Source organism: Corvus kubaryi, unplaced genomic scaffold (genome assembly GCF_017639235.1).
Source record: "Corvus kubaryi isolate FWS band 111438036 unplaced genomic scaffold, C.kubaryi_AGA036_p1.0 split2-37374, whole genome shotgun sequence".
Taxonomy (NCBI): Eukaryota; Metazoa; Chordata; class Aves; order Passeriformes; family Corvidae; genus Corvus; species Corvus kubaryi.
Window position 1 is genome coordinate 262,400 of NW_024582082.1, and position 24,926 is coordinate 287,325.

Below are 24,926 nucleotides of genomic sequence, written 5' to 3' on the forward strand. Positions count from 1 at the left end.
GTAGGGGTTATGACTGAGCAGTGTTTTAGCTGTAATACTAAAACCCACCAACATTATTCCAGTCTCTATTTCAACATTTTTATGCATCTGCTCTCCACAGAATGGAGTGGAATATTATTGTAGGTCAGAATTTCAATGTGTCTTATTTTTCAGTTTCCTCCTGCTATTAAAAGTAACCTGAACACTCGATTTCTAACTGCTCATGCTTCCCACCTGAAGCATCCAATCCAGAAAAGTGACAGTTTCACAGATCTTAATGATAGGCTGGGTTTTTCTGTTTGGTTTGGTTTAGTTTGTTGGGGGCTTTTTTTCTCCTTCATTAAAAGCAAGCATGGGTGGGTCTTTAATGTCATTGAACACTTGTGTTTGGTTTTTTTTTTTATAGAAAAGAGCTAATTTGACATATTTAGATTTTGAAATAGGTAAATGCATAAGACAAACTGTGAAAATAAAATGGACAAAGCACATATCTACAATTTACACTTCAATTGCTACACAACTCCTCTGATTTACCTCAGCAGGATTTTTGCCATGCATTACCAAGCATATTCCTCTATAGATTTAAATGTAGCCAAGTGAATTTTGCCAGCCAATACAGTCTAGTTTGACCTAATGTGAGATCAATTTAAAAGTGTTAGGACTTGACCTGTGTTTGGAAAGTCTTTGTGTATACAAATCATAGAAAATAGATATCAGCCTGTCCATTTGCCAAGGAAAGCTCTTCACTCTTACAAATACATAATTTGATATCTGCATTGTGCCATGCACAAAATCACAAGCCACAGGTAATCTTTTTTAGTCGCCAGTATTCCAGGGAATTTTTCTAATGGGCACAATGATACAATCCATAGAATAAAGCTTCTAAAACAGCCTGTGCAGTATCTTGGAATGACAGTGTCAGAATTTAGTGCTTCTGTTCATTTTTCCAAATTCTTTGAAAGTTTACCTAAGGCCAGACCTTCAAATCTTTCAAAACATTCTTCTTCTTCCATAAGAGAATGTTGACAATTTCCAAAAAATATATGGGTTTAAAATAGTCGGAAAATTTTGAGCAATAACTCTTCTTTTTCCCCCCATTTTTTCTCTTTTTTTCCCCAAGAAATAGGAATGTTAATACTAGCAAGAGCAACTATCAGGAAATCTTACATATGCAAAACCAAAAAAAAAACCCCAAACCTAAATCTCCATAATCTCAATAATGAACCTCTGCTTTAAAGTACTGTAGATGCTCATACAAATGGTTTGCAGTAAATTTTCAAAAATAAATGCCTGAAGTTCCTATCCAAGATTGCCATGGGGTTGAAGGTATTGGAGGCACATAAGGAAAATTTAGAGGGAACTTTTGAGGTCAGGTAGAAGAGAAGAGTCTAATGTTGTCATTTGCTTGCTCATATGGATAAATCAGGAATAATCCTTTTGTAGCCTGGATAGATGGGAATAGTGTGAGTCACTGTAACCCGGTGGGATGGAGGGATTTCCATAAAGGAAGTTGGTGAAGGATTTTTTGTTAGTCATTAAATTATGTGGACTTACCCATTTGTGCTCTATTTTATATCTAATTAGATTGTCTTCTGGTGATTCACTGAATATGACAAATGGACCATTGTATGACAGATGGGATGGCATGAAAGAAGTGTGTGCAGGAGAACTGGTCCTTACACACTACAGATCTTTCAGGTTTTTGTATAGCGTGGAAAATGTGTTTCCTCTCCTGATCTCGCTTTTTCAGACCAAGGGGATCTGTCATTAGACCCTCACAGTGTGAACCTGCAGGACAATCTGTGGGAAATGCTGTAGGAGAGGCCAGAGAATTGCCACAGTGTTGGTTCCTGAAGGGACAGGTTTGTGAGCCCCAAATATGACTGATGCCTGCCAGCTCTCAGCTGATGTGCTGTAGGTTGTGAACAGATATAAGGGTATAATGCTGTAATAACTACCAGCCCTGCACTGGGTGCATGAAAAGTAGATTGGCCTCATGAGGTAAGATTTGACAGCTCTGAAGGGTTCCTGCACGTGGCTGTAAATGCCTTTTTCTGGTAAACTGTGAGGGGTTGGGGGCAACACATGCTATAAACATACTTAAAAGAAGCAAAGTTCTACAGCTAGCAGAGGGACTTGGGTGGGAGTCATGACATCACTGTTGTCCCTAAAGTCCCTAAAGGAGATGATTTGGGGCCTGGCAGAGTGATTTTAGTCCTGCATATCTGCTCTCACATGCCCACTCTTCCTTCACTTAGAGACCCAACATTAGCAGAGAAGTCCAGAGCTTTTAGCAACAGAACCCTCCAAATTACTTTCCAGATGCCTCAGTTCATGGTAATATGGTGGGAGCATCCAGACTCTCAAATGACAGTTTATTCAAAGAGTTATTCCAAACCAATAATATTAATGGTGGTTTATTCCATGCCACCCTGTATCTAGATGAAGTACACATCTGTGTTAGCTACTAATTCTGTTGTTGTTATTATGTGCCCATCATTTATGGAAATGGAGACCACCAGCATGAGTGGTGTGGATTAAAAAAGGAGGTGGATTTTTTTTTTAGTGCTTAGCTACACCATATTTCCAGGAGGTTAATGGGTGTAAGATGGGAGACTTGCAAGGACAGACTTTCAGGTGATCATCATAATTTTGTTCCTTCTTTTGTCAGCAGCATTTGCAAAGACTGTTTGACAGGGTGTGTTTTCCCTAAATGCATTTATCACCTTTGTGGTTAAGAGGAGTTTTAATCATTGATTCTCAATGTTTATGGATAAATGCCTGCTCCCATTTGCACTTCAGCATTTGTTCTTTCTGCTGCCTCATAGAGGCTTCCTATATTTTATTTATAAGGTTGGCTCATTGTGGAGCAGGTGGTAAGGTTATGCATGACTGTTTTTAGTGCTGAAAATTTAGGCTGTGATTTTCAGTTTGGGTGGAGGCTGATGAGGCTACAGTGGCTTGGAAAGACCAAGGTTCTAGCTCGCAATGCAGACTTGTTTTCTGGAAGTTGCCATTGAAATTCAGTGGCAGGAATTCAGTGCACTTCCACCCCGCAGGCAGTGGTAAGCTGAAGCTTTTTTTTTGCCCCTCAAGTGAGATATATTGTCTTTCTCTCCCATTTTGCCTTCTTGTGTTTGTGGTATCTATATGGTATTCATTTCTTTGGTATGATTCAATCATAATATATGGAAACAATTCAGTTTGTTTGCTGGAAAAGTTTTCAACTTTGTGTGAGTACAGATATCTTTTTAGAGAAATGGCCTTGTTATTTTATACTTCCCATTAGGCTGGCATGGCTCCCTCAGTTTTACAGTAAATGGAGGATCTTTACATTTTGAATGGTGTTTATGAGTCTTTACAAAGCTGTAATTGCTGAAAATGATACAATAATGCAGTGCTCAGTGTTGATGTGGAGAGATGGGATGTTCTGGACAGGCTGAAGCTCTTGTGTACCAAGCTCAATGTCTGGCATTTTAGATCTTTGGCATCCTTCTAAATGTCTCTCTTGGTTTTGCCTTTATATTTGAAAGAGGTGTTCACAATTTTATCTTTTAAAATATAATGCATATGCAAATTTCAAGTATAAGTTTAAAACTTACTTCTAACCCATGTCCTTAACTATCACATTTATAATTTCACCAGTTGAAAACCAAAGGGAAAGCTTGAGCACAAATTACTGTGATTTTGACTAGAAATTTCAGAATGTGACCTTTCCAAGGTGAAGAAGTGAACGGGTGTCTGAGGCTGAGCATTTTGAGTCTGCAGAGGAGCTTTTTTGTTGCAAGTAGCCATGAGAGTAGGAAGTTAGAAGGCAGAGGCAGGAGGTCAGACATAAGAGTCAAGGAAGTATGAATGACATCATCATCCCTAAGTACCCTCTCAGAAGATGAATGAGCTCTCTCTTGTATTACAATGCTAAAGAGCATTAGAAGGTGATATGATATCCAGACAACACATAAGATAAATGCCTCAGAGGATGCTGGAACAGCTTTCCCCCCACGCCCTCCACGAGTTCATAAATCCTTTGGTGGTCTCAATAATACAGTATGTGGCTGATGAGTGTTATATATTGTGGTCAGCTTCTTCTTGACAAAATTCATTTCGATTTAACGAGTACCTTGAACATTATCTAATTTAGTTACTTTATCTGAACAACTCAGTGTAACTCTATATACCCTTTATCTCACCAGACTCACAGCCCTTTTGGGACACAGTGGATTTTTTTTTTCATGAGTTTCTGAATAAAAAGTAAGCAGATGTTGCAAGAAGAAATAGCCCATCTCTTTTAAAGCTAACATAGGATGTGTTTGTCATGATAAATCTTGACACAAAGTGTTTTCATCATGACAAAACTTGAAATGCAAGTTTCATGTTCTTAATGAAATCCTTCTGAAGGGAATGCAGGCCTCCAACAAAACACACAAAGGTGCTGTAGTGTTCAAGGTACACTCAGAATTGGATTTGGTTTGAATTTCAGTCTTTGTGCTTCAAAAGCGTAGTTATTCCAGTATGATTTGTAGTATCTTTTCTACAGTAATTTTGGGATATGCAAAGTTGCAGTAGATTTTGCTACTCACCCCCTTTTTTGTGTATGTAGACACCCCTTATTATCTTCAGAAGGAAAATTTGATCAAAATACTTAATTGTGAGCCTGTTTCAAAAATTACTAAAACTAAAAATCCCTCAGTAGAAAATCAGCTTCAGCTTGGAGTAAAAATTGACTCTGGAGTTTTGCTGTGTAGCTTCATGGAGTGCAGATTTCTGATGCATCATATTTAAGGACTAAAGTAATCTTTCTTTTTCTCAATATTTGCTCAATTGTTATTTTTAGAGAAATAAAATTATTCTCGTTTGAAACGAACTGCAAAAATAGACGACCCTCACTTAGGTCTAGCTAAATGCTGCAAAGTCCTTTATTCTAAACCAAAAGCTGTCAGACTTTTAGCATTAACAGAAAAGTGGATCTTCTTTGACAAATGCCCCCATAAATTAGATATTAGCTTTAGTCAAACTCTGTCTCTCTCAGGAAATATTTCCACTTGCATATTCAATTGGAAGGACCTTACATGATGCCCACTTACTGCTATGAAAATCTAGGCTTCGGAGATGAAGGCAAAGAAAAATTTTTGTGAACAAAAGAATATCTGGAGTAACAGACCTTGAGTTTATGCAGAGATTTCTTTTTATGGAATGTGAGTTTCACTCACTTTTTGCTCTGTCTGCTGCTCTGTCCACCTCTCTATCTGTTTATCTGTTACCATCACAGTGGTAACGTGCAGTATCAATTGGATTTTAAAAGACATAGATCTCTTATACTAGCTGTCCTTTTTTATAATACCTTTTACAAATTTAATCAATGCATTTTAATATACAATATAGTTTAAGTGCAATATACGATAAATATTCAAGCTTCATCTTAAACATGCTCTAGCCTTTAAATTGTTAAAACTGCAGTGCCCTTTCAATCTACTTACATAATGTCATAAAATATACATTTCAAGGTAAATGAAGTCAGCTACTTCAATTTAGTCCCTCAAACTGGTAGTAAATGAGAGGTTAACACTATGGTGCCAAACCCATTATTGAGTAAATTTAGCACCTTGGACAGCTCTGTAAAATCTTTATTGCTTTCCTGACCTGCTCGTCATGTTCTGTCTATGTGTTCAGTGGCTCTCAGCTCTGATTGAAAGGCAATATATTAGATCCCGAACACAAACATGCTCGGGGGCTGCTTCACTGTGAGCGTAATGACATGGAGGTGAGAACAATTTTCTGGTCACCGCAATCCAAGCACCTTGCAAGGTCTGCTGCTCTAACTTATAGAGGACTTCGGGGGCTCCTTTGTACGTGGAGCAGCTTCTATTGTAATTTAGGCAGAGCTGCAAAGGGTTTAAGATGCATTCAGAAAACAAGAAGTTAATGTCTTGAGCCTGTCTTTAGCAGCATTTTATCGTGTATTTTTAAAGCTGGTTTGTGTCTATAAGAAGTACCGTCAGCTCAGGAATAGAAGATACCACTATTTGACACAGGAGGGTTTTTCTGTGTACCAGCTACTTTGTATGATCTGAAAACATCATAAACAATAAATGCTTTTATTGTGTGAAAATATTGTTAGAGAAAGTATGAAACTCAAATTTACAAACTCTGATAATGTTGAAAAAAAAATAAGCATTGACTAGCTAAGGAAATTGAATGCTACTTGTCAAGAATGTTTCAATAAAGCATCATGACAATTAGTTTTATTTACATGCAATATGATATGGCATCAAAGAACTTCCAGTGTTTAAGAACTGAAATATATTTGATATTAGGTAGATCAGCTGTAAGATTCTATGTAATTACCTCATTTTTTAACATGGTTTTCAATCTCTTTTTAGATGCACTCTAAGGTTTTTAGCTCAGCATTATATAAATAACTATGATTAGTCAGGTAGAGCAGAAATGACTATTTAAAGTTTCTTTTTTTTTAGTAATTTGGCATAATGACAGCTTAGGTTAACAATATACCAAAGCAGTTTGTGGGCTCTGTATCACATTCTAATTTTCCATCAGTGAAATATATACTGCAAACAATTTCTACTGAAGTGTAATAAATCCTAGTTTGCAAAGTCAAACACCTGTGCAGTAATTTTCCATCTAAAATCAAGGATTGAAAAAGAGAACATTTTTTCAGTAATGTCTCTGTTCTTCTCTAGTTTGTATCTTCAACATGAGGTAAAAAGGGCACCTCAGTGTTGTGACGAACAAGGATTGTTTGTACCCGGATGCTGTTTGTGTCTGTCTGTCTGTCTGTGATTATACTGCTCACTGCTGTGGTCAAAAAGCAACAAAAAACCCACCCCAACCAACAATCGAAGCAGAAAACCAACCCCAATCTTAAAAATCAAGCAAACAAACAAACAAATGTAAAAGAAGGAAAAAATCAAGCAAACAAACAAACAAAACCCACCAACAGAAAGAGGCTGTAGCAACTTAACTCCTCAGAATCTGCTTCAAATGTAGTGATTTAAAAATCCATCAATTATGTATTACATCTCACTTCATATGTGGAAAATAATTTAAATGTGTGTTCTGAGACAGGGGTGTGTACAGCAGAAGGCAAGCCTAAATGTTTACTGGGAGAAGAAAAATCCTCCATCTCATTTTTGAATTTAGGACATTATATATGTCATAAGTAGTTACTGCAGTATGACAACTATTTTATCTTATATTATAGAGGATTTAAAATTGAAAAAAATGCTAATATGCATCTAAAAGCTTGTCATTTGAAGAGTTGTTCAAGGATTTTTGAAGAGGTTATGGTGACAGCAAAATGAATGCAATTATATCTCTATTTTCTGATCAGAGTCTACAGTATATGAAAATTGAGCATTACTGTTTCTTTTTGGTATAAAATATGGCTATTGTGTAAAATATTTTAAGTTTAAAAGTTTAACTTTGTAGAAAACTGTAAAATCCTTAGAACTGGTACTATTTTTGTAAGCTACTTACAGAAATATGCCATGTTGAATAGCATCATGTTAGAATATTAGAGCAGTACTTAGGAACTACAAAAATACGTTGTTTTACTCAAAGGATGTTCTTGGCCAGTTTTGATTGGGCATTTGGGAATCTGCTTTGAAAGATGCCTTGAAATAATAAGGAAAAAAAATTCTTCTGGGTTAATACTGCAATGCATTTTTATATTTTCTATCAGGGTTATCATCAGGATGCTGTAAAATGTAAGAACACAGGAAATGCTATTGTTACTTGAATGCCAGTATAAAATACCCTGAGAAATATTAAATGAAAAGGAACAAATAAGAAAATGGAGGGGGGAAAAAAATGCCCAAAATGGAGAACTGAATCTCAGACTATTTTAAAGTCTGCTGTCCATGCAGGGAATTTTTCCAGGAAACACTGCATGGTCCTGGGCCCTCCTCTCACACGCTGCATGTGTTTTTCTCTTGGGCATCATTTCATGTACATGGATCCTGCTCTGACCCCTTGTACCAGGACACAAACTGAAGAAGTCAAAGGGTTACATTACCGGTAGCACAGGACTGATTGGGTATCTTCTGAATGTGGCCTGCTGGGTAAGGTCACAATTCCTGCAGCACGCAATTAAGAATAAAATAAACACATTGAAGGGATTCATAACATGCTCTGAATGACATTGATTGCAGTAATCTAGTAAATGACCTCGGGATTGTATTCTGCAATAAACCCATGAGTGGTTTATAGTGCAGATGGTAGAGACAATTGAGTGATGTATTTTATTTTGCAGCACCAATGATTCTCACCTTTTGACTTGATTAAGCATGTGTGTGAATAGGATGAACCAGTGATTTAACACCATTCAGTGGTTGCTGAGAGTTGTTACAATTAAGGTTTACCTGGTGGGAGGAAAAGAAGGAAAAAACACTACAAAACACAGTGCACCTAATAGAAGAGAATAAAAGATTCTAATATTTGTTTTCCCCACAAGGAGCTTATTGAACTCAGAAGAATGCTTCTGTTTTTATATTGACAGGAAGTAATACTTAAGAGGGCTGCTGATTTAGTAGAAGCACTCTATGGTATGCCACATAATAACCAGGTAAATGCATTCTACTTCAGCAATTCTATAACATGGCTATTTCTTACATGTACAGCTAGACCAGGGGCTAAAAGGATGTGATACTACAATGGGAGACACGAATAAATGTAGAGGGCGATGCCATATCTGGGGTGGGGTTTAGTTTGCTTGTTTCCTTTTTTAAAGGGTGTGAATTTAGTGTTTGTAAAAGCACCATGGAGGCATTTCCCCACTTTCACCAGATCCTATATAATATGGGCAATGTTGTGCATTATGACTTGCCACCAGTGATTTTTCCATCTTCCCCTAAAGAGAGCTCTAAGGTGGAGCAAGTCCAGGCTCCAGCCCCATCCTTCCAGTTGGTCTTTTTATACAAAGTGTGGCCGCTGGGACTGAGACTTCCAACTCTCTTACCACAGATGTCAGGATTTATCAGGAAGGCAGCAGCTCCTACAAGCATTAGCTCTCTGTCAGCCAGCTGGTTCAGAAAGAAAACCTTTAGCCTTTGGACAGGGAACTGTTTCATTTGAGGCTGTAAGAAGAGGTTTGTCAGAGTCTCATTGGTAACTCTTCTATTTTTTTTTTTCCCCTACTTATCCTGTAGGAAATAATCCTGAAAAGAGCTGCAGACATCGCCGAAGCACTCTACAGCGTCCCCCGCAACCACAACCAGCTCCCCGCCCTCGCCAACACCTCCGTCCACGCGGGAATGATGGGAGTCAATTCCTTCAGTGGCCAGCTCGCTGTCAATGTCTCCGAAGCCTCCCAAGCCACCAACCAGGGTCAGGAGAAGACTCATCTTCCTCTCTCTATGGATCTTTTCTGATAGAAGTCAGGGGGGCGCGCAGGGAGTGGCAGAGGGATGGCTCAGGGCTGGGAGCAGGGCTGGGAGCAGGGCTGGGCAGCCCATCCCACACCCTTGGATGACGCAGGATGGGGCTGCCCTAACTCAGGGAAAGCACTTCTGCATGTCTCTAACTAGCTTTTCATTCTGCCCAGAGTAACACTTGTATTTGTGTCTAAATCCCACTAATTTTAATCGGCTCCAGCATGTACTTAATGTTAAGTACTTGCATATATATTTTCCTGAGCATGGATGATCTCTCAGTCTGGGCCTTGTGTAGCATTTCTTTATAACACAAAATTATCCCTTGAATGTTTATCTACTTCATTTGGGTTTGTTTTGCAAGAGATTTGTTTTGTGTTTTTTTCAGAGTTTGAGCCTTTCATAAATTTTACAACAAGCAAAGAATAGAAATGTTTACAAAGACATTTTCAGAGCTTGTCTAATTTTTAAAATAAAGTGGTTTTCCCTTTGTTTAAAATCAGTATTGGTTTAATTCCCACACTTAAAAATAAAAAATAGCTGAAGAATATTTTTGTAAAAGCCCTTTGCATTTTGCCCTCTCCTTTGCTCAGCTCTATGCATTCTCCAAATTAAAAATATACTTTAATGAGAAAGTGTTAGGACAAGGATGTTTCTAGAATAGCAGACAAAAACTTTTTGCATTACACTAAAAAAATAAAAAATTACATTCAGATTGAATTATTTTATGCTGTGTGTTAGGAAGAAAAATTGGCAATTTTTCTTCTAGGAGTGAAAATGTATTTTCGTATTTCTGTGCTTCTAGAAACAAATCTTTCTTTATGAATATTTGGATATGAGTTTCCTAAAATGCCATTTCAGAATTAGGTAGAGATTCAAATTTTAACTTGCTGTCAAATTTGATGCTCATTTCCCACCAACATAATGATCAGACCAAGGCAGAAGGACAAAGGATATCCCACAAGCTGGAGAAATGCACTACATTTCCTGAAGTATGCAGTGAGCATCTGAGATGTGTTAAATGACAGCGACATCAGAAAAGAGTTAACAACAATCACGTGCTTTTAACATACCTTGAGTGGGTCTGGACTCCTCACTCTGAAAATGTAGGTCATGTTTACTTCATTTCCTACAAGCAGCGCTTTCAGAGTGAGCGTTCATCTAACACCCAGCGGTGATCTTTGCTCCAGGGCATCCATGGGTTGCCTGGGGAGCTCTGGAGGCTCCAGCCTCCCTCCTCCACCTTTGTGCTCCCTCCAGCAGCGACCTGGGCAGGGAGGCGTCCCGATTTGGGTCCCTGGTGGTCCTGGGGGGTCAATCCCATCCCTCCCTGTGCTCCCTGGCTGGACTGAGCTCCCCCTTGGTTTGTGTAGGAAACTGTTGTGGGGCTAATTCCAGTTTCTGACTGTGTTCCCTCCCCACACAAGGTTTCACTCGCAACTCCAGCAGTGTGTCACCTCATGGCTACGTGCCAAGCACCACCCCGCAGCAGACAAACTACAACTCTGTCACAACAAGCATGAATGGCTATGGGAATGCTGGAATGTCAAATTTAGGCGGTTCTCCAACCTTCCTGAATGGATCTGCTGCCAATTCTCCCTATGCCAGTGAGTATTTTATGTATTTTCTGTATTTTGCACATTTTTATTAGAAGGAGGCAGTAGATTTTCTGTGATGCTCAATATTTATTTTCTATTTTGAGCACTTGAAATAGAATTTGGTCTTTTCTCTACTCTGCAAGGCACGGACCTTTGATGCACTTTGAAGACCTTAGTGTTGCCAGAAATTCTCTTCTCTGTTTTAGTATTATTATTATTATTATTTTTTATTATTATTATTTGGGAGTCTTATTAAGAGCTTGCAAAGCATAATGTCTGTCATGATTTAGTCTGATAGTTTCATAACTTCCCTTATACTCTGTAAATAAGAAACACTGTCCTCAACTTCTGAGCAAATAATATGTTCATAACCTTTATAAAGATTATGAATTACTACTGGGCCTAAGCTTGATTGTTTATATTCCACTTGCTTTTTAAGTAGCATTACTTTGACTTCACTGAGTCAGTAAAATATGATTCTGTGTTTTAGTGTCAGTACAGTGAATGCCACAGAAATGTAAGTCATACAAATCATACATTCCATGGCGTGAAGAGCTGCTGGTCTACAGTCCCAGTCATGGAAATATTTATGTGCAGGACTAACTTTCTGCATTTTGATATTAAAGGTTTAGTAAGCTGTTTAAATATAAATACGTTTCTATTGGTAAAGGCCTATGAACCTATTCTGCAGCTGCTCGCTCAGCTCAGTAATCCCTGGTCACATGAGAAAATTAAATGAGCAGGACCTGCCCAATTCCTCTGACATTGCTCATGAGGCATAAAGGATTCCACTGACATCTGTAGAAAGCTGACAGCAGAATCAGGATGGAAGGTCTGGACATATAAATAGATTTATAGGCTGGGACTGTAGCATGGACAGGACAAACCAACTGCTGAAGGTACCAAGGTTTACACAGCAAATCTGAAGTTAATGGTGTAACAGCAGTAATGAATTATTTTGAATTGAATCAGAATCAAAAAGGGGATAGGAACTCTGAATAAAATACTTAACTCCAAGGCTTCTTATCTGCTGCAAATTTAGAACAAATTATTTACCCACACAACTAGTACTTATAACCTGGGAATTGCTAACCGGTGATTATTTTTGTACTCTAATAATAATGTAACATGTAATGTTACAAAGTACCTTACTTATTAAGTTGGATTTACTGTCACAGAATCTGCACACTCTGAATTCATAATATAACATGATTGATGAGACATCTCCTCTTGGAAGCAGATGCCAGTAATTCATTTAAAATACTGTAGCAGTGTATTATTTCATATTTATGAACGAAGTCCTCTTTAGAATAGCACTTCACTTCCTAGCCCTGGTTCTCTATTCTATTTATATTTTGGGAGGTTTTCTTGGTAGATCTGTCATTCTGCTAATGTCTAATCCATTGAATCAGAAAATGCTTCAATCATGACCTGAAAATTAAAAGGTGGCGTTCTTAATTAAATCAATAAACTAATTGCTGTATAGTAGCAATTCAATTTAGGTGCTTTGATTGCTCTCCCTTAGCAAGTACTTCCAGACACAGAGTGACTTCAGACTAAGATTGTATCTGTCAGACTGTGAAACTTTGAACGTTTAATTTCCATTAATTGATTTCCTCAGTGTTAACAAATATGATATCAGATTCTCAAATAAGAACTTAAATAGGGTGATTTTTATCTACATAAATGCAAATAAAATAATAATTCAAAGCCCAGATGATCATAATTTTACTCTATAATACGTAATTATTCACAGCCCACTTGTATGTCTAAGCAGTTTCTAAACAGGACAAAGAATGGAAGAATGGGATGTCACTTTTGGTCCTTTTTTTTTTTTATTGTTGGATAAGAGGGGAAACTGGCAGGGCTTTCTGAATATTATAGTTAGCTTTACTGTCGTGAGAAGAAATTTGCTTAAAAGCTTGATGGTAAATACATGAACCAAAGATATTTGTTGTACTATATAATAAAATAAGGGTTTAAGGATATCTGTGTTTAAAGACTGAGCTTCCCATGTAGCACATCTGCATTTTGAACACTCAGTTCAACCCTAAAAAGCTGGAGAGCATCCAAGAATAGTTCTCTTGCTCCTGAAGCCTGTTATTATTGAGTACTAAGGAATGTCTTTTTGGGGGTCTTTCTTCTCTCTAGTTGTGCCATCAAGTCCAACAATGGCCTCCTCCACTAGCCTCCCCTCCAACTGTAGCAGCTCCTCTGGGATTTTCTCCTTCTCACCAGCCAACATGGTCTCAGCGGTGAAACAGAAGAGTGCGTTTGCGCCTGTCGTGAGACCCCAAACCTCCCCGCCTCCCACCTGCACCAGCACCAATGGCAATAGCCTGCAAGGTAGGTGGAACCAAGGCTGCAGGAGGTGGCTGCTCCCAACTGTGAGCTCACGGTGCCTCATGAGGCTCGAAGCGACACCGAGTTGTCCCAGGGGAGCGAAGGCAGTGGGGGATCCCCGGTGGGCTCTGTCCTGAAGTTTCCTCCTGTAAATAGTATCTGGACTCCATCCCCAGCCCACCTTGTACCCTGCAGGTGTTTGGCAACCACCCTATCTCTAACTCAACTAATACTGCTGAATTGAGAGGCTGTGTCTGTTAAAGCACAGACCTACTGTTTTGATAAACACAAGTAATATTTCAGCTTACTAATACCGTCCTTTTTCTTTCTTTCCTCTCTTATTCCCTGTTGTCGTCCTTTATCAGACCAGTCTTTTGTGGACTCTAGCAAGTACTCCACTGCAGGGTCTCTCCAGGGGCTGGCCTTCTCCTGAAGTACGTCACTCAATCTTCCCTTCCTTTTTGTCCTTTGTCATAGTACACTTGCGCAGAAATCCTACTGAGAGCAAATAGACCGTTACAGAGCTTGGCACAAACCTTCCCTTTCATAAATAGGAGATGCATTACAAACTAACAGCAGTGTTTTCCACTTTAACTCACACCAGGGCAAACATTAGTTTCCACTGATTAATGTACTCCGGTGCCAATTAATTCCAGAAATGGCACAGGGCCTTTTGGAAAGCCTATTGAACTGCTGGTATCAAGGTGCTGCTGCTTTTCTGCATCCCTTCCCCTCTCATTGCAAGCATTAGTATCTAAATCTGTTTGAAGGGGTGATGCACGTGAGGCAGTGACAGACAAAAGCTTGGCAAACTGAGGGTGCAGCAAAGCCCAGCACTGCCCTTCTCATTGTTTGGCTCAGTCTGTTTTACAACACGGTGCCTAAACCTCCCCATGTGTTTCCCTCACTGCACATCAGTGTGCTGAGAGAGGTATTTTCATGCTTACTTAGATCCAGGGGTTTCCTTAAGCTGATGCAGCCAGCTGCCTCCAGCTGCCAGAGGTGAGAAAGATCTCGTGGTGTGCATTGTGCTTCCCCCAGACCTGAGATTTGTTTCCTTTCCACGAGCCTGTGCAAACTACCCAAAGAGCATCGAGTGGGGAATAAAATCCATCCTTTTTAAAGCCAGGTTCAGAAGATGTGCAGAGCAGGATGGTTGCACAAACTCCACGTCACTCCTCAATCTCTGGAAAGAGGAACACTGGGCTTGAAGACAAAATACTGATAGCACCATTAACAGCCAAAAAAATCTGTATGCAAGCAGAATGGAAGGAACTCATTCATAAAAGCTTGGCTCTATTGTGCCTGAAGGAAAGCATTGTCCTCAGTGCATGTTACCCTGGTGAACTGGGAGAAGGAATCCTTCAAGGTGCACACACACACACACACACACAGAAACTGTGCAGAAGCTGTAAATTTACTAGGAACTAATAAGCAGAACTTGGGTACCTTCAGTTAGGGCTTCATTATAAATACAAACTGTGTCAGGAGTAAGACAAAACAAAATTTTCAGGTGAACTGCAGCATTTAGGAGGTTCATTTTTGAACATTTAAAAGAATTGGCAGTGCTGACATGCTTCAAGTTTTAAAAGCAACAGCTAAAAATATTTCTCATCAGAAAGAAAAAAAAAACAAAAAACCCCAAAAAACAAACTTTTGAACACGTTAATGTTTTTTTCCTCTCTTCACCTTGTCCCATCTTCTTGTTGTGGATGGAGAGAAAAAATGAGTAACAGGAGAAAGCTTTTTCAGGCACTCTTTCTCCTTTCACAAGACACAGAATTCTCAGGTTCCGTGTAGTTATGAAAAGCAATTATGGAATGAGCCGAGAGCACCGGACACAACTGGAGCTGATTGCCTCCTCATTATGTCACGTCCACATCCGCAATGCCCAGAAACCACACAGATCTGAGCGTTTCCTCTAATTTTTATTTAGCAATTCAGTTTTCATAATAAGAATGAGACACCAAGAGATGGTTCATTTCTAGGTCATCACTGAACTTGGGGGTGAGTTAAAGACACACAGCCTTTGGTCCTTCTGACACCACCTGAGGCTCGTAACAATCGCTCAGAGATGCACTGCCTGTTGTGCCTTAATGCTTAAATAAACAACCATGTATAAGGAGGCTGTCTTATCTCTCTTGGGCTTCTGGATACATCAGAAAGCAATCAAGCTTTCCTTACGTAGCTTAGATATCAGCAGAACTCACTAAAACAGCAGCCAGGCTTATCTGTTGTTCTCTTTGCCATGCAATTTTGTAAAACCCCAAATGCATTATTTTTGTAATTTGCTTGCAGCAAATACAAATTAGTATATGATAGAAGAAATAAAGGCCATTGGTGGGAGCTTTTCTATTCTCTGCCCTCCCTTTTTGGAGGTGGTGTGATCTCATACCTACACTGTTTCCCACTGATATCTCTGTTTTCAGGATCAATAACAGGCTACAGCTGAGAGAATTTGCATGACTAGATGCAGCACTTATGGAATAAAAGTGGAGTGATATAAATGAAGGCTTGGAAAGAATGGAAATATCAAAGCTTTTAGGCAGAAAAGATATCATTTGCCTTGTAATTTAATTCAGAATTTCAGAGCTCTTCAAAAACAATAATGCTTTGAAAAAATGACCTAAGATCTGCCTCTGTGCCATTTGTTTCCCACAGAAAAAGGTGCACGGCTGATCTGTAACCACAGGGAAACGTCTAAATCATGAAGGGAGGAATTGCAATTATCTCACCTTTTTTGGGCTCCTACCCAGGGTAGACAGCTGTCCTGTCCCAAGGGACACAATTCTTGACCACTTATCGGTGAAATTGATTTGCTTCTGATGAATCTTTTGGATTGAGAATTTTTTGTTGGAATAGTATCTTTACATTTTCTGAAGAAGGGATACTTTTTCTAAAGCAAAGCAACACCTTGTCCTAAAGTGTCCTCTATGCTTCTCATTGAAGTGTCTTCCTGTAGGACTTAAAGCAACTTAACTCACTGTTCTATCCCTTTTATCCTCACTCTCAGCTCCTTGAAGAACCCTTATGTGGGGGGACACATTCAGTACAGTGATTCCACATGACAAATTCCAGTAATTGAAATGCTGTTGCAGTGTGCCACCTCTGAGGGTGGCCTGCTGCAAACATGTTGGATGTGTTTTGCATTCTCTCCTTCTCCTCTCATTTTATTTCATTTAATCAGTGCAGTTTACTCGAGCTGTTCTCCCCTTGCTGATTAGAGTTGTAATTCTTGCACATATGGTGGTGTTTGTGGAGAAAACATTTCCCTCCTCTCCCCCTCCAACCCCAAATCTGTGAGTCTTTTACTTTGGCTCTGTTCTTATCAAATAATTGCAGCTGTAATTAAAGCACAATGAATCAGCACCAGTCACGGGGTTGAGTCCTTCCTTAAGAAATTACATGTCCAGATGTCTGGAATGGCAGGCAGCTCCAGCATTTAAATCATGTGCCCGGGAAGTGCCACCAACCTGAAGGCGAATCTGTTTTCTACCTCTTGGCAAATAACTGTACAACTGGCACTTTAGAGACACATTCTTTTTACAGTTTCCATCATAAACTTCCATGACTACCCCTGTAATGATGTGCTTGCTCACAGTGTGTCACCTGGACACTTGGGATGTCTGATCTGTGTCCCCTGTAAACAGAGAGAGATCGAGCTGGAGGTCACCTTATGTGCAAAACTGTAGCTGTTGACTTTTAATAAATGTCTCCCTGCTAAGAGAGGTGGTGGTTTCATAAAAAGTGAGGTAGGAAGCTTAATAAAGAAATGCTGATGATTCAACTCAGCCAGCAAAAGAGAAAACATCCTAAATTAAAATTCACCTACGACTCACTTGATGGAGTTGGTGGTGTCTGCTACAAGTGGAATAAGAAAGATGCTGGTCTGCTAAGCCACGAGTTAAACACATATTTCAATTTGAAAATTGGATTTGAGTGTTTAAGTCCTTTTCTGAGCACCTGGAAATGCATACGTGAGTCCCAGGGATGAACACTGAGCTTTGGGAGGACTGGCACAGGTGAGTGACCCATGCCAGAGTGCTGCTGCAAGGGACAGCCCTCCAGGGCCATGCCAGTGGTGGCCTGTGGGACTCCAGCTGTTTTCCCAAATGTGGTGCCAGTACCTGCTTTGCTTTTAAAAGAGTAACAGAATGTGTGGCAACGGTTGGGTCGAGTCAAAGCCTCCTGAGCATTTTGGGAATTTGAAATGAAAAGCAGAAAAACAAGTTGGGGCCTGATACTGATACTAAGGAGGGACAATTTTTCTACAGAAAACCAGTAAATTCAGCGAAGTCACTTGCAATTTGAATCACTTTTCAGTTAGAAGGAAACTTGCCATTTTTATTGTGTACATAGCTGTCTCTTATGAGTGATACTTACATATGAATTTAACTCAAAGTACATCTGACTACATTGCTAGTAAATGTTTAAAGCTCTGAGGATTTTAAAAGTTGCTTGATAATGCAGAAAATTAACTTTTTCCCTCTCTCTCTCTCTCTCTCCCTCTCTCCCCTCCCTTTCCTTCCAACAGCTATATCTGGCATGATTGTTCCCCCCATGTGAAAGAATTGCCTTGAAGAATTTTATTAATGAAGAGGTTGAATTCTGCTTCAGAGAGAATCTGATACAAGTCCCAGAGTGGAACTTTTTACTCAGGCCTTTTTAAAAATAAAAAAGAAATAAAGAAGGATCTTACAATAACTGCAGATTTTTAAACAAAACAAAAATCACCATCCTTGCAAATACTGAAATTAACAATCCACAATTGCAAGGTGTTGATTCAAGTTGTCCATCCCAAATACCTGGGAGATATATTTATTGTATGTTGATAAAAAATCCACTTTTTTTTTTTTTTGGGCGGGGGGTGGGGGCTTGCTTTTATTTCCTTCTGGTTTTTTGTGGTTTTTTTAAGGCTTGATTTAACTCAACACCATTTGTCTTTTATAAATCATACAATTACACAAGGGACACTAGAGATGGAACTCCACATTTTTAATTTATGATTTTTTTTTCTTTTCCAAGCTGTGTGAAGGAAAATGAAGTGGTGTCATTTACATACAAGTCTGTATGGGACAGAATAGAAGTGCCAGTTAGTTTTTCGTAGAAGAATTATGGCCATTTAATTAAGGGTCGGCTCATATATGTTGCTTCTCCAGTGGTGACTTGCTGATATGACGCATTTTTAATGTTCTAATTAAATAGATATCACTCCCTAGAAAGCTGATATTTTTGGATTATGAGGGTAGGGTGAGGGGCGGGATCAGTAACCTCTGCCTTTAATACCAGGCTGAAAAATTGTGTAAATAATACACCAAGAAAAGTTCATCAGAGAACACCAGGTTGGAAGGGGAGTTAAGGTCCAACCTTTCTTGACAAAAAGCTGGTGGAAGGGCAGGTAAGGATGGAAATATCAAATCTGACTCCTCTGGAAGTGCAAACCCAGTGCCTGTAGATGCAATGCCAGACTTGCAGAAGAGGAGAGCACGGCGCTCTCTCTTTGGGTGATGACATCTCAGACCCCTCCAAACGAGCGGCCTTCCCCAAGCCCAGCCTCAGCTCAGCTGTGCCCTTTGGCTCTGGCACGGGGGGCACAGCCTCAGGCTGGGTTTGCACCCTCCCCACCCCGAGGCTCTCCTGGCCGAGGCTCCCACTGGCATCGTTCCTGTATCAGTCGACCCTCCCAGTTGGTACCACGCTCTATCCAGGACAGGGAACTGCTTTTGAGTAGTGAAACATGAGTTTGGGGGTGGGGGTGGGGCTCTTAGGAAGGTTTCAAATCCAAACCATAGCTTCTGTTTTACGAAAAAATTTTGCTATCATTATCTGGGAAGTGTTCTTACAAACTATTAGTCAAAGAGGCAGCAAAGCTCCGAAGATGCATTACCTGATATTTTTTCTTTGCTGTTGTGTTTTGTATGTAGTTATAAATACTGTAGATTTTTTGTGATTTTTTGCCAAAGTTGTTGTTCTATTTATACATTTTAATGTCTTAAGACAGTTTTTCAATATCACAAAAAAAAAAAAAAAGAATTTTACTGCATATTTTGCAAAAAGAGCTCACTACCTTTAGCTTGCACATACTTGCAAATTAATTAAAGAAAAAAAAGCTTTTTGTTTCTGTTTTTTGTTTGTTTGTTTTACGGGGGATTTTGTAAAATATCCATATAAATAATGTATTTATCTTTGGAATTTGTACATTGCTTTTTGTCCCCTACAAGTTTATTTTATTGTGTATGTTTGCTATGTGAAAAGTGCTGATTTGTTTGGTCATTCACCGTTGTATTAGCTGTTTAAATGTGATTTTAATACATTTCATTTATAGGGTTGTTTTTTTAGTATTGTTTAAAACCATGCTTCCATTTTTTTTTTAATTTCCACCCAAAAGCCATTGTCTATTTTTGTATTATTTGTAAGTTAAGAAGTTTTTTCCAATATATGGCAAAAAGTAGCATATTATTCTTGTAGCATTTAGTTATGTAGATTTTAAAAAAAAATGTATCCTTTGCTTTTGAGGCTTAACAAAAACTAATGCTGTTTTACTCTATTAATATGCATGGGATTTCTCCTCTTTGGAGTGACGCATTTTTGTGCATTAAATATGGGGAGAAACTTCATAGAACTCAATGAAAATACTTTCTTTCTTAAGTCTGCTTGTATATTTCTCTGTCTTTCACATAAATATAAACCAGCAGATTGGATGCCTTAACAATGCAAATCATAATCATTTCACTTGTACATTGTACTGTGCACCAGAACTGTCAATCATCACTAACATTCTAAGAAAAAAAAAAAGGAATTGAAAAGCACAAAAGAACTGTTTTGTTACCTTAAAACAATATAACTTTTTTCTAGTCGAGCAAGAAATCATTTACAACGATGCTGCAACTGTGCATGCTTCCTGTATGAATTTTGCAATGGTTTTCACTAGAATGTCACAGTGTGATCTTTGGGGGGAAGGGAAAGAAAAACAGGATTTTTTTTTTTTTTTCATGGTGAGAAAATAAAAGAAGAGAAAACTGGAAAAATGTGAGAGAGATCAGTTTATTGCTTCTCTGTATTCCAAGCGATTATTCTAATTCACATAATGAGCAACAGCACGACAATGTAATCAAATTTAAAGCCATATTTTGTCCAGTGACACCGTCGATTTCTCTTGTAGAGCTCCACTCAGTCCTAGTGATTCTGACACCACTTTAGCCACATTTGTAGTCTCTATTCCAGTGTCCAAAGAGCCTTTGACAATGTGCATAATTCCATTTTGTTGCAGCTATTTATCATGGTCTGATGAATGGGAATTTATCAAAAATCTCCCCCGCACCACCCTTTGTCTTTTACAAAGTAAAAGATGCAGCTGTTTACAGAATATGGCTTTAAGTGGAAACATTCAGATTTCAGTTTTAACAAGGTGAAGCTTCACAATGACTGGATTGCATAAAGTAATGCCTATTTCCTCACAGTTGTACTAGGATGCAGCTAAAATGAAGTCATCTCTGAAACTACTAACCTTTCACCTTCTTATCTAAATCTTTTTGAATAGACACACACACTGTACAGTTCTATTGTTAGAGAAACTAACTACTGTAGAGATTGTTATAATTTTTTTGCAGAAATTCAAGCTGTAAAAACTTTTCAACTTTCACAATATTTAATTAAAGTTACTTCCTGTCTGTGAATACAGCTCCTAGTTGTGTGTTTATTTTTCTGCTTCTGCTAGTCTGTAGATGAGAAAAAAATAAAATATAGAAGCCAGAGGCTCCTGAAATTAAGGAGAGACTGAAATTCATGGAATTATACAGTGAATCGTGGTGAATGCTGGTGCACTGAAACACCTTTTCCTCTGTCTCCAATGGATTTCAAAGGATCCTTGCTCAGAATGCTGAAGTTTATCCTGTTAATCTTATTATTTCCATTTTTTAAATCTATTGTTTGCCAGAAGGGCCAACCTATTTATTCTAGTGGATTTCAGGGGCATATTTGGCTTTAGATGCTCAGCTGCAAGAGCTGTCTCTCTCAAAACACAGTGATCATGGAGCACCAGGCACATCCTACTCTGTACCAGACATCCAGGGAGACAGGAATTTTCATCTCAGCATTATTTAAGTCAGTGGCAGCACATCCAGGTGTCCAGTGACCTGTTCAAGGCCAGCTCCAAGAACTGCATCTACCTGTGCTGAGCTCCTTGCCCATGAAGGAGGCTCCCATAAAAGGTTTCCATTCTTCTACCCTTCCTAAATGACAAATCCATCAGCTGCTAAATGGTTCTAGGCATTCTGTTTCACTCTGTACCCCTCTGGCAGGAGAGGACCAGGAGGAATTTTACCTCTGGCCTATGGAGGGCTGACACACTGGCACTTAATTTCTCTGTCATACAAAAGATCTTTAAGCATCAGACCTAATTCAAGGCTCCAAGGAAGGAACAGGGATGCTGGGTGTTTAAATTAAAATTTACTTTAAAAAAATGAAGTTATTAAAACATAAGCAGCTGGAAGGGGCTCCTTGCAATGTTAAGTGTTGGGTATCTCTTTAATGTTAACAGATTCTCTCCAGTAGTTGTTAGAGAAAGGGGAGATGTTGGCAAAGTCAGACCCTGAATGTGTTTATTCTGTCAGCACAAGAGATCTGGTTTTTCTGCCTGAGATAATTCTCCTGGTTCTCTTTCAAATGGTGTGAATATTGGCAGCTCTCACTGCAGCCGAGGGCTCTGTGAGTGCTCAGCTCACTACAAAGATGTTGGGTCAGTGTATCTGAAAAGCAGGCTGAGGGATTAAATTCAGAATATAGTATAACCTGTAACAGGTGCAGCAGAGCAAGAGCTCTGCTTCAGCCTTTTGGATCCAGTGACAATGGATTTGTTTGAAATTTAAATTCAGCCACATTTAAAAAGAAGGGGGGGTTAGGATGGCAGGAGGCTGCTGAGCTCAGATGTTGAAGAGTCTGCTGGCCAGCCCCAGCGGTGTTCTGACAGGCCAACCTGAGCTCACCTGGGTGTCAGAGCTGTAACAGAGGGCAAACAGCTTTTCTGATGCCAGAAGAAAACCCTCTAAAGCCCAAAGCATGAGGACCAGGTACAGGGAGCACATCCAGGTGTGGCTGAGTGAGACACGTGGCCCACGATGGGTCCTGTGCCCAGAGGGAGGGGAGTGTCGTTTGTCATCACCCAGGGAAACGTGGCTTAAGGTGTATAACGATGTGACTTATTCCTGCCCCCTAACCTAGTGGCTTCTTTCATTTTTTTAGCCACTGTAGTAGTCATTTTGACTGAACGGTCTGCCCCTGGCAGTGGGATTGGTTGTAATTTTGTGTGGGCACGTCTCTAATATTTTATTAGTGTAAAGAAACCTCGGCAAGATGAGGTGCCTTCACTGTTAGTTTCCATGCCTTGTCTGTGTGTCTGCCTATTCCCTTCAGAGTCTCTCCAGGCTCTTGCCACAGCTGTGCTGTGTAATCATTTATGTAACTCCGCTTAGCACCACAGCCCCTGTATCTTCTGTCATTGCATGGGGCAGCTGAAGACTGACAAATGAAGACATTTGATGTTATTCACTCGATTTCCTGAGCTCCTTCCTGTTTACTGCCCCTTGCTCCCTGTCCTCTTGCAAATATTCACATTGTGCTGCTGTGCTACAGACGGGTTGGAGCCTCCCACAGAGTCCCTGGCCCCCAGCTCAGCTCCAGACTCCTTCAATTCCACAGGACAGAAGTTCTGGGAAGTGCTTTAGCAAAAACCACATTCCCCATCCACAGAACCATTACAGAAGCATCACTTGCTGCTCGCTTCTCCCTTCACAAACACAATTATCATTGTACTAATAAAAACGTGCGCACACTAAGGGTGAACGTTTCGAGTCCACTAGATACAATAAGGTCACATCTCAGAGATGCTGAGCAGCAGCCTCACACTGAGGTCCCTGAGACTCTTGGTCAGCTGGTCACTGCCTCCTTGTCCACCCATCCATTGTAGTCACTCCTTCCTGTCATGTGCCACCTCCTGCCTGCCCCCAGCACCATTGTCTCAATGGCACAATGACTGATTTGGGCCCCATTTGACATCTCTGTTTCCTCCACTTCCCAGCAGGTGCTGGCTCTGGCATCCCTTTTGCCCAGCATCTAAGGCTGATATTTCAGTAGTGGAGGTCAGCTCAATACTTTAAACAAATAAATAATAGTTCCAACTCCACAGCCCTCTTCACTCTTCCTCCCCTTGCTGCCCTTGAGGATAGAGCTAGACCAGAGCTTATGGCACTGCTCCAACATGATTGGCAGGCCATGAGAAAAAGCACACATCTTGGGAAACTTTAATAAAGTAATTCCAGGACACAAATGCCAGTGACTACCCAGGTCACAGCCTAACAGCAGGGACTGCAGTTCTAGGTGGCTTTTTTTGTGTGGGCCCACAACAGGAATAGCAAGTACGGTGACCTAACACATATTTTCCCCCTTATTTTCAAGGAAAATCCCAAACTTCATCACTAATATGGATGCACATTTGAAGAACTCAATGGAAAAAAACCTACTTGGATGATCACTTAACCCTTTCCCGAAACATCTAATAAACTCTCTTCAATATGTGCCCATCCAACAAAACCCTGTTTTGTATAAGTGAATGAAACTGTTCCCTTTTTTTTCGTTGAATAATATGAATCCCTAATTTTCCCACATTTATCCATGTCAAAATGTATCTTGTACAGTAAACCCTTACAAAAGTTTCAGTAGGTTTGCAAGAGAGTCTCACCATGCCTGGCAGCTCTTGGCCAAGTGCATGGAAAAGGGAAGGACTGATGATGTTGTAGCTCTGTGCAAGCTCTCAAGGGGCTCAGTAATCTGGTTGAGAATAACTCAGGATAAATTCACCACCAAGGATGCCTCTGTGGCTCCCTGTCGGGGGGCAGCAGCTCAGACCAGACCTTGGCACAGGAGGCACAAAAGTGCAGCCGCGTTTGTGCCCCTGTGCGTGTTCAGGTAGGAAACTGTGAGAGCTGTGGGAAGCAAGGCCCGAGGTTCCCCTGGTCATAAAAATTGACTTTTCTGCAGGGTCTAGAGGGAAACAGAGCACAAACATTTCACTTCCACTGCCTGCCAGACCCACACTGTGTCCCCAAGCTTTGCAGGGTCCTGCCCATGGCCCGCTGCTTCCCTGCCCACCACCCCTGCCAGGGAGAGCTCTGCCTTCTGCCTTTTTCCATTTCCAATGAGCTCACATTGCTCACCAAGCCTGCCCCAGGCACTGCCTCGCTCCCCCACCTTGCCACCATTAACTTTGCCTTCAACCTCTGCTGCATCATTGCCTTCTCCTGAGGGTTCCCTATTTATATAGAGGGGAAAATGCTGTTGCTGGGACTGGAAATATTTTGTTACCTTTTTCTGCTTAAGTGCGAGGCATTTTTATCTGTGATCTCTGGAGACTTATGCTACAGTGGGACTGATTTTATCCACTTACTCAATGCACTTTAGTTCAATAATGATTACAGAACTTCTACATAATATATTAGGGATAGCTGATTTCCCAGTGTTTGTAGCCCTCCATCTCCCCAAGCATTTAAAAAGGAATCTCTTTGTGATAGGGATGTTATGAATGATACACTACTCGACAGTCATGATGTAAAAGTAATAGCAGCAG

The 24,926-nt window shown here is 39.9% G+C and overlaps 1 protein-coding gene across 9 annotated transcripts in view; it reads left to right on the forward strand.

Annotated features, from left to right (window-relative positions):
* The window catches only part of LOC121658109 (transcription factor COE1), a 270,763-nt gene extending 249,781 nt beyond the window's left edge, over positions 1–20,982 (forward strand). For 5 of the 9 annotated variants that reach the window (XM_042014571.1, XM_042014572.1, XM_042014573.1 and 2 more), the window contains exons 12-17: positions 8,495–8,560; positions 9,144–9,321; positions 10,793–10,972; positions 13,115–13,309; positions 13,672–13,740; positions 17,841–20,982. In XM_042014571.1, coding sequence (XP_041870505.1) covers positions 8,495–8,560; positions 9,144–9,321; positions 10,793–10,972; positions 13,115–13,309; positions 13,672–13,739 — 687 coding nt within the window. In that variant the 3' untranslated portion in view covers position 13,740; positions 17,841–20,982. The remainder of the gene's footprint in view (positions 1–8,494; positions 8,561–9,143; positions 9,322–10,792; positions 10,973–13,114; positions 13,310–13,671; positions 13,741–17,840) is intronic. The other 4 variants (XM_042014575.1, XM_042014576.1, XM_042014578.1 and 1 more) reach the window with 1 other exon arrangement.
* Positions 20,983–24,926: the final 3,944 nt, after the last annotated feature.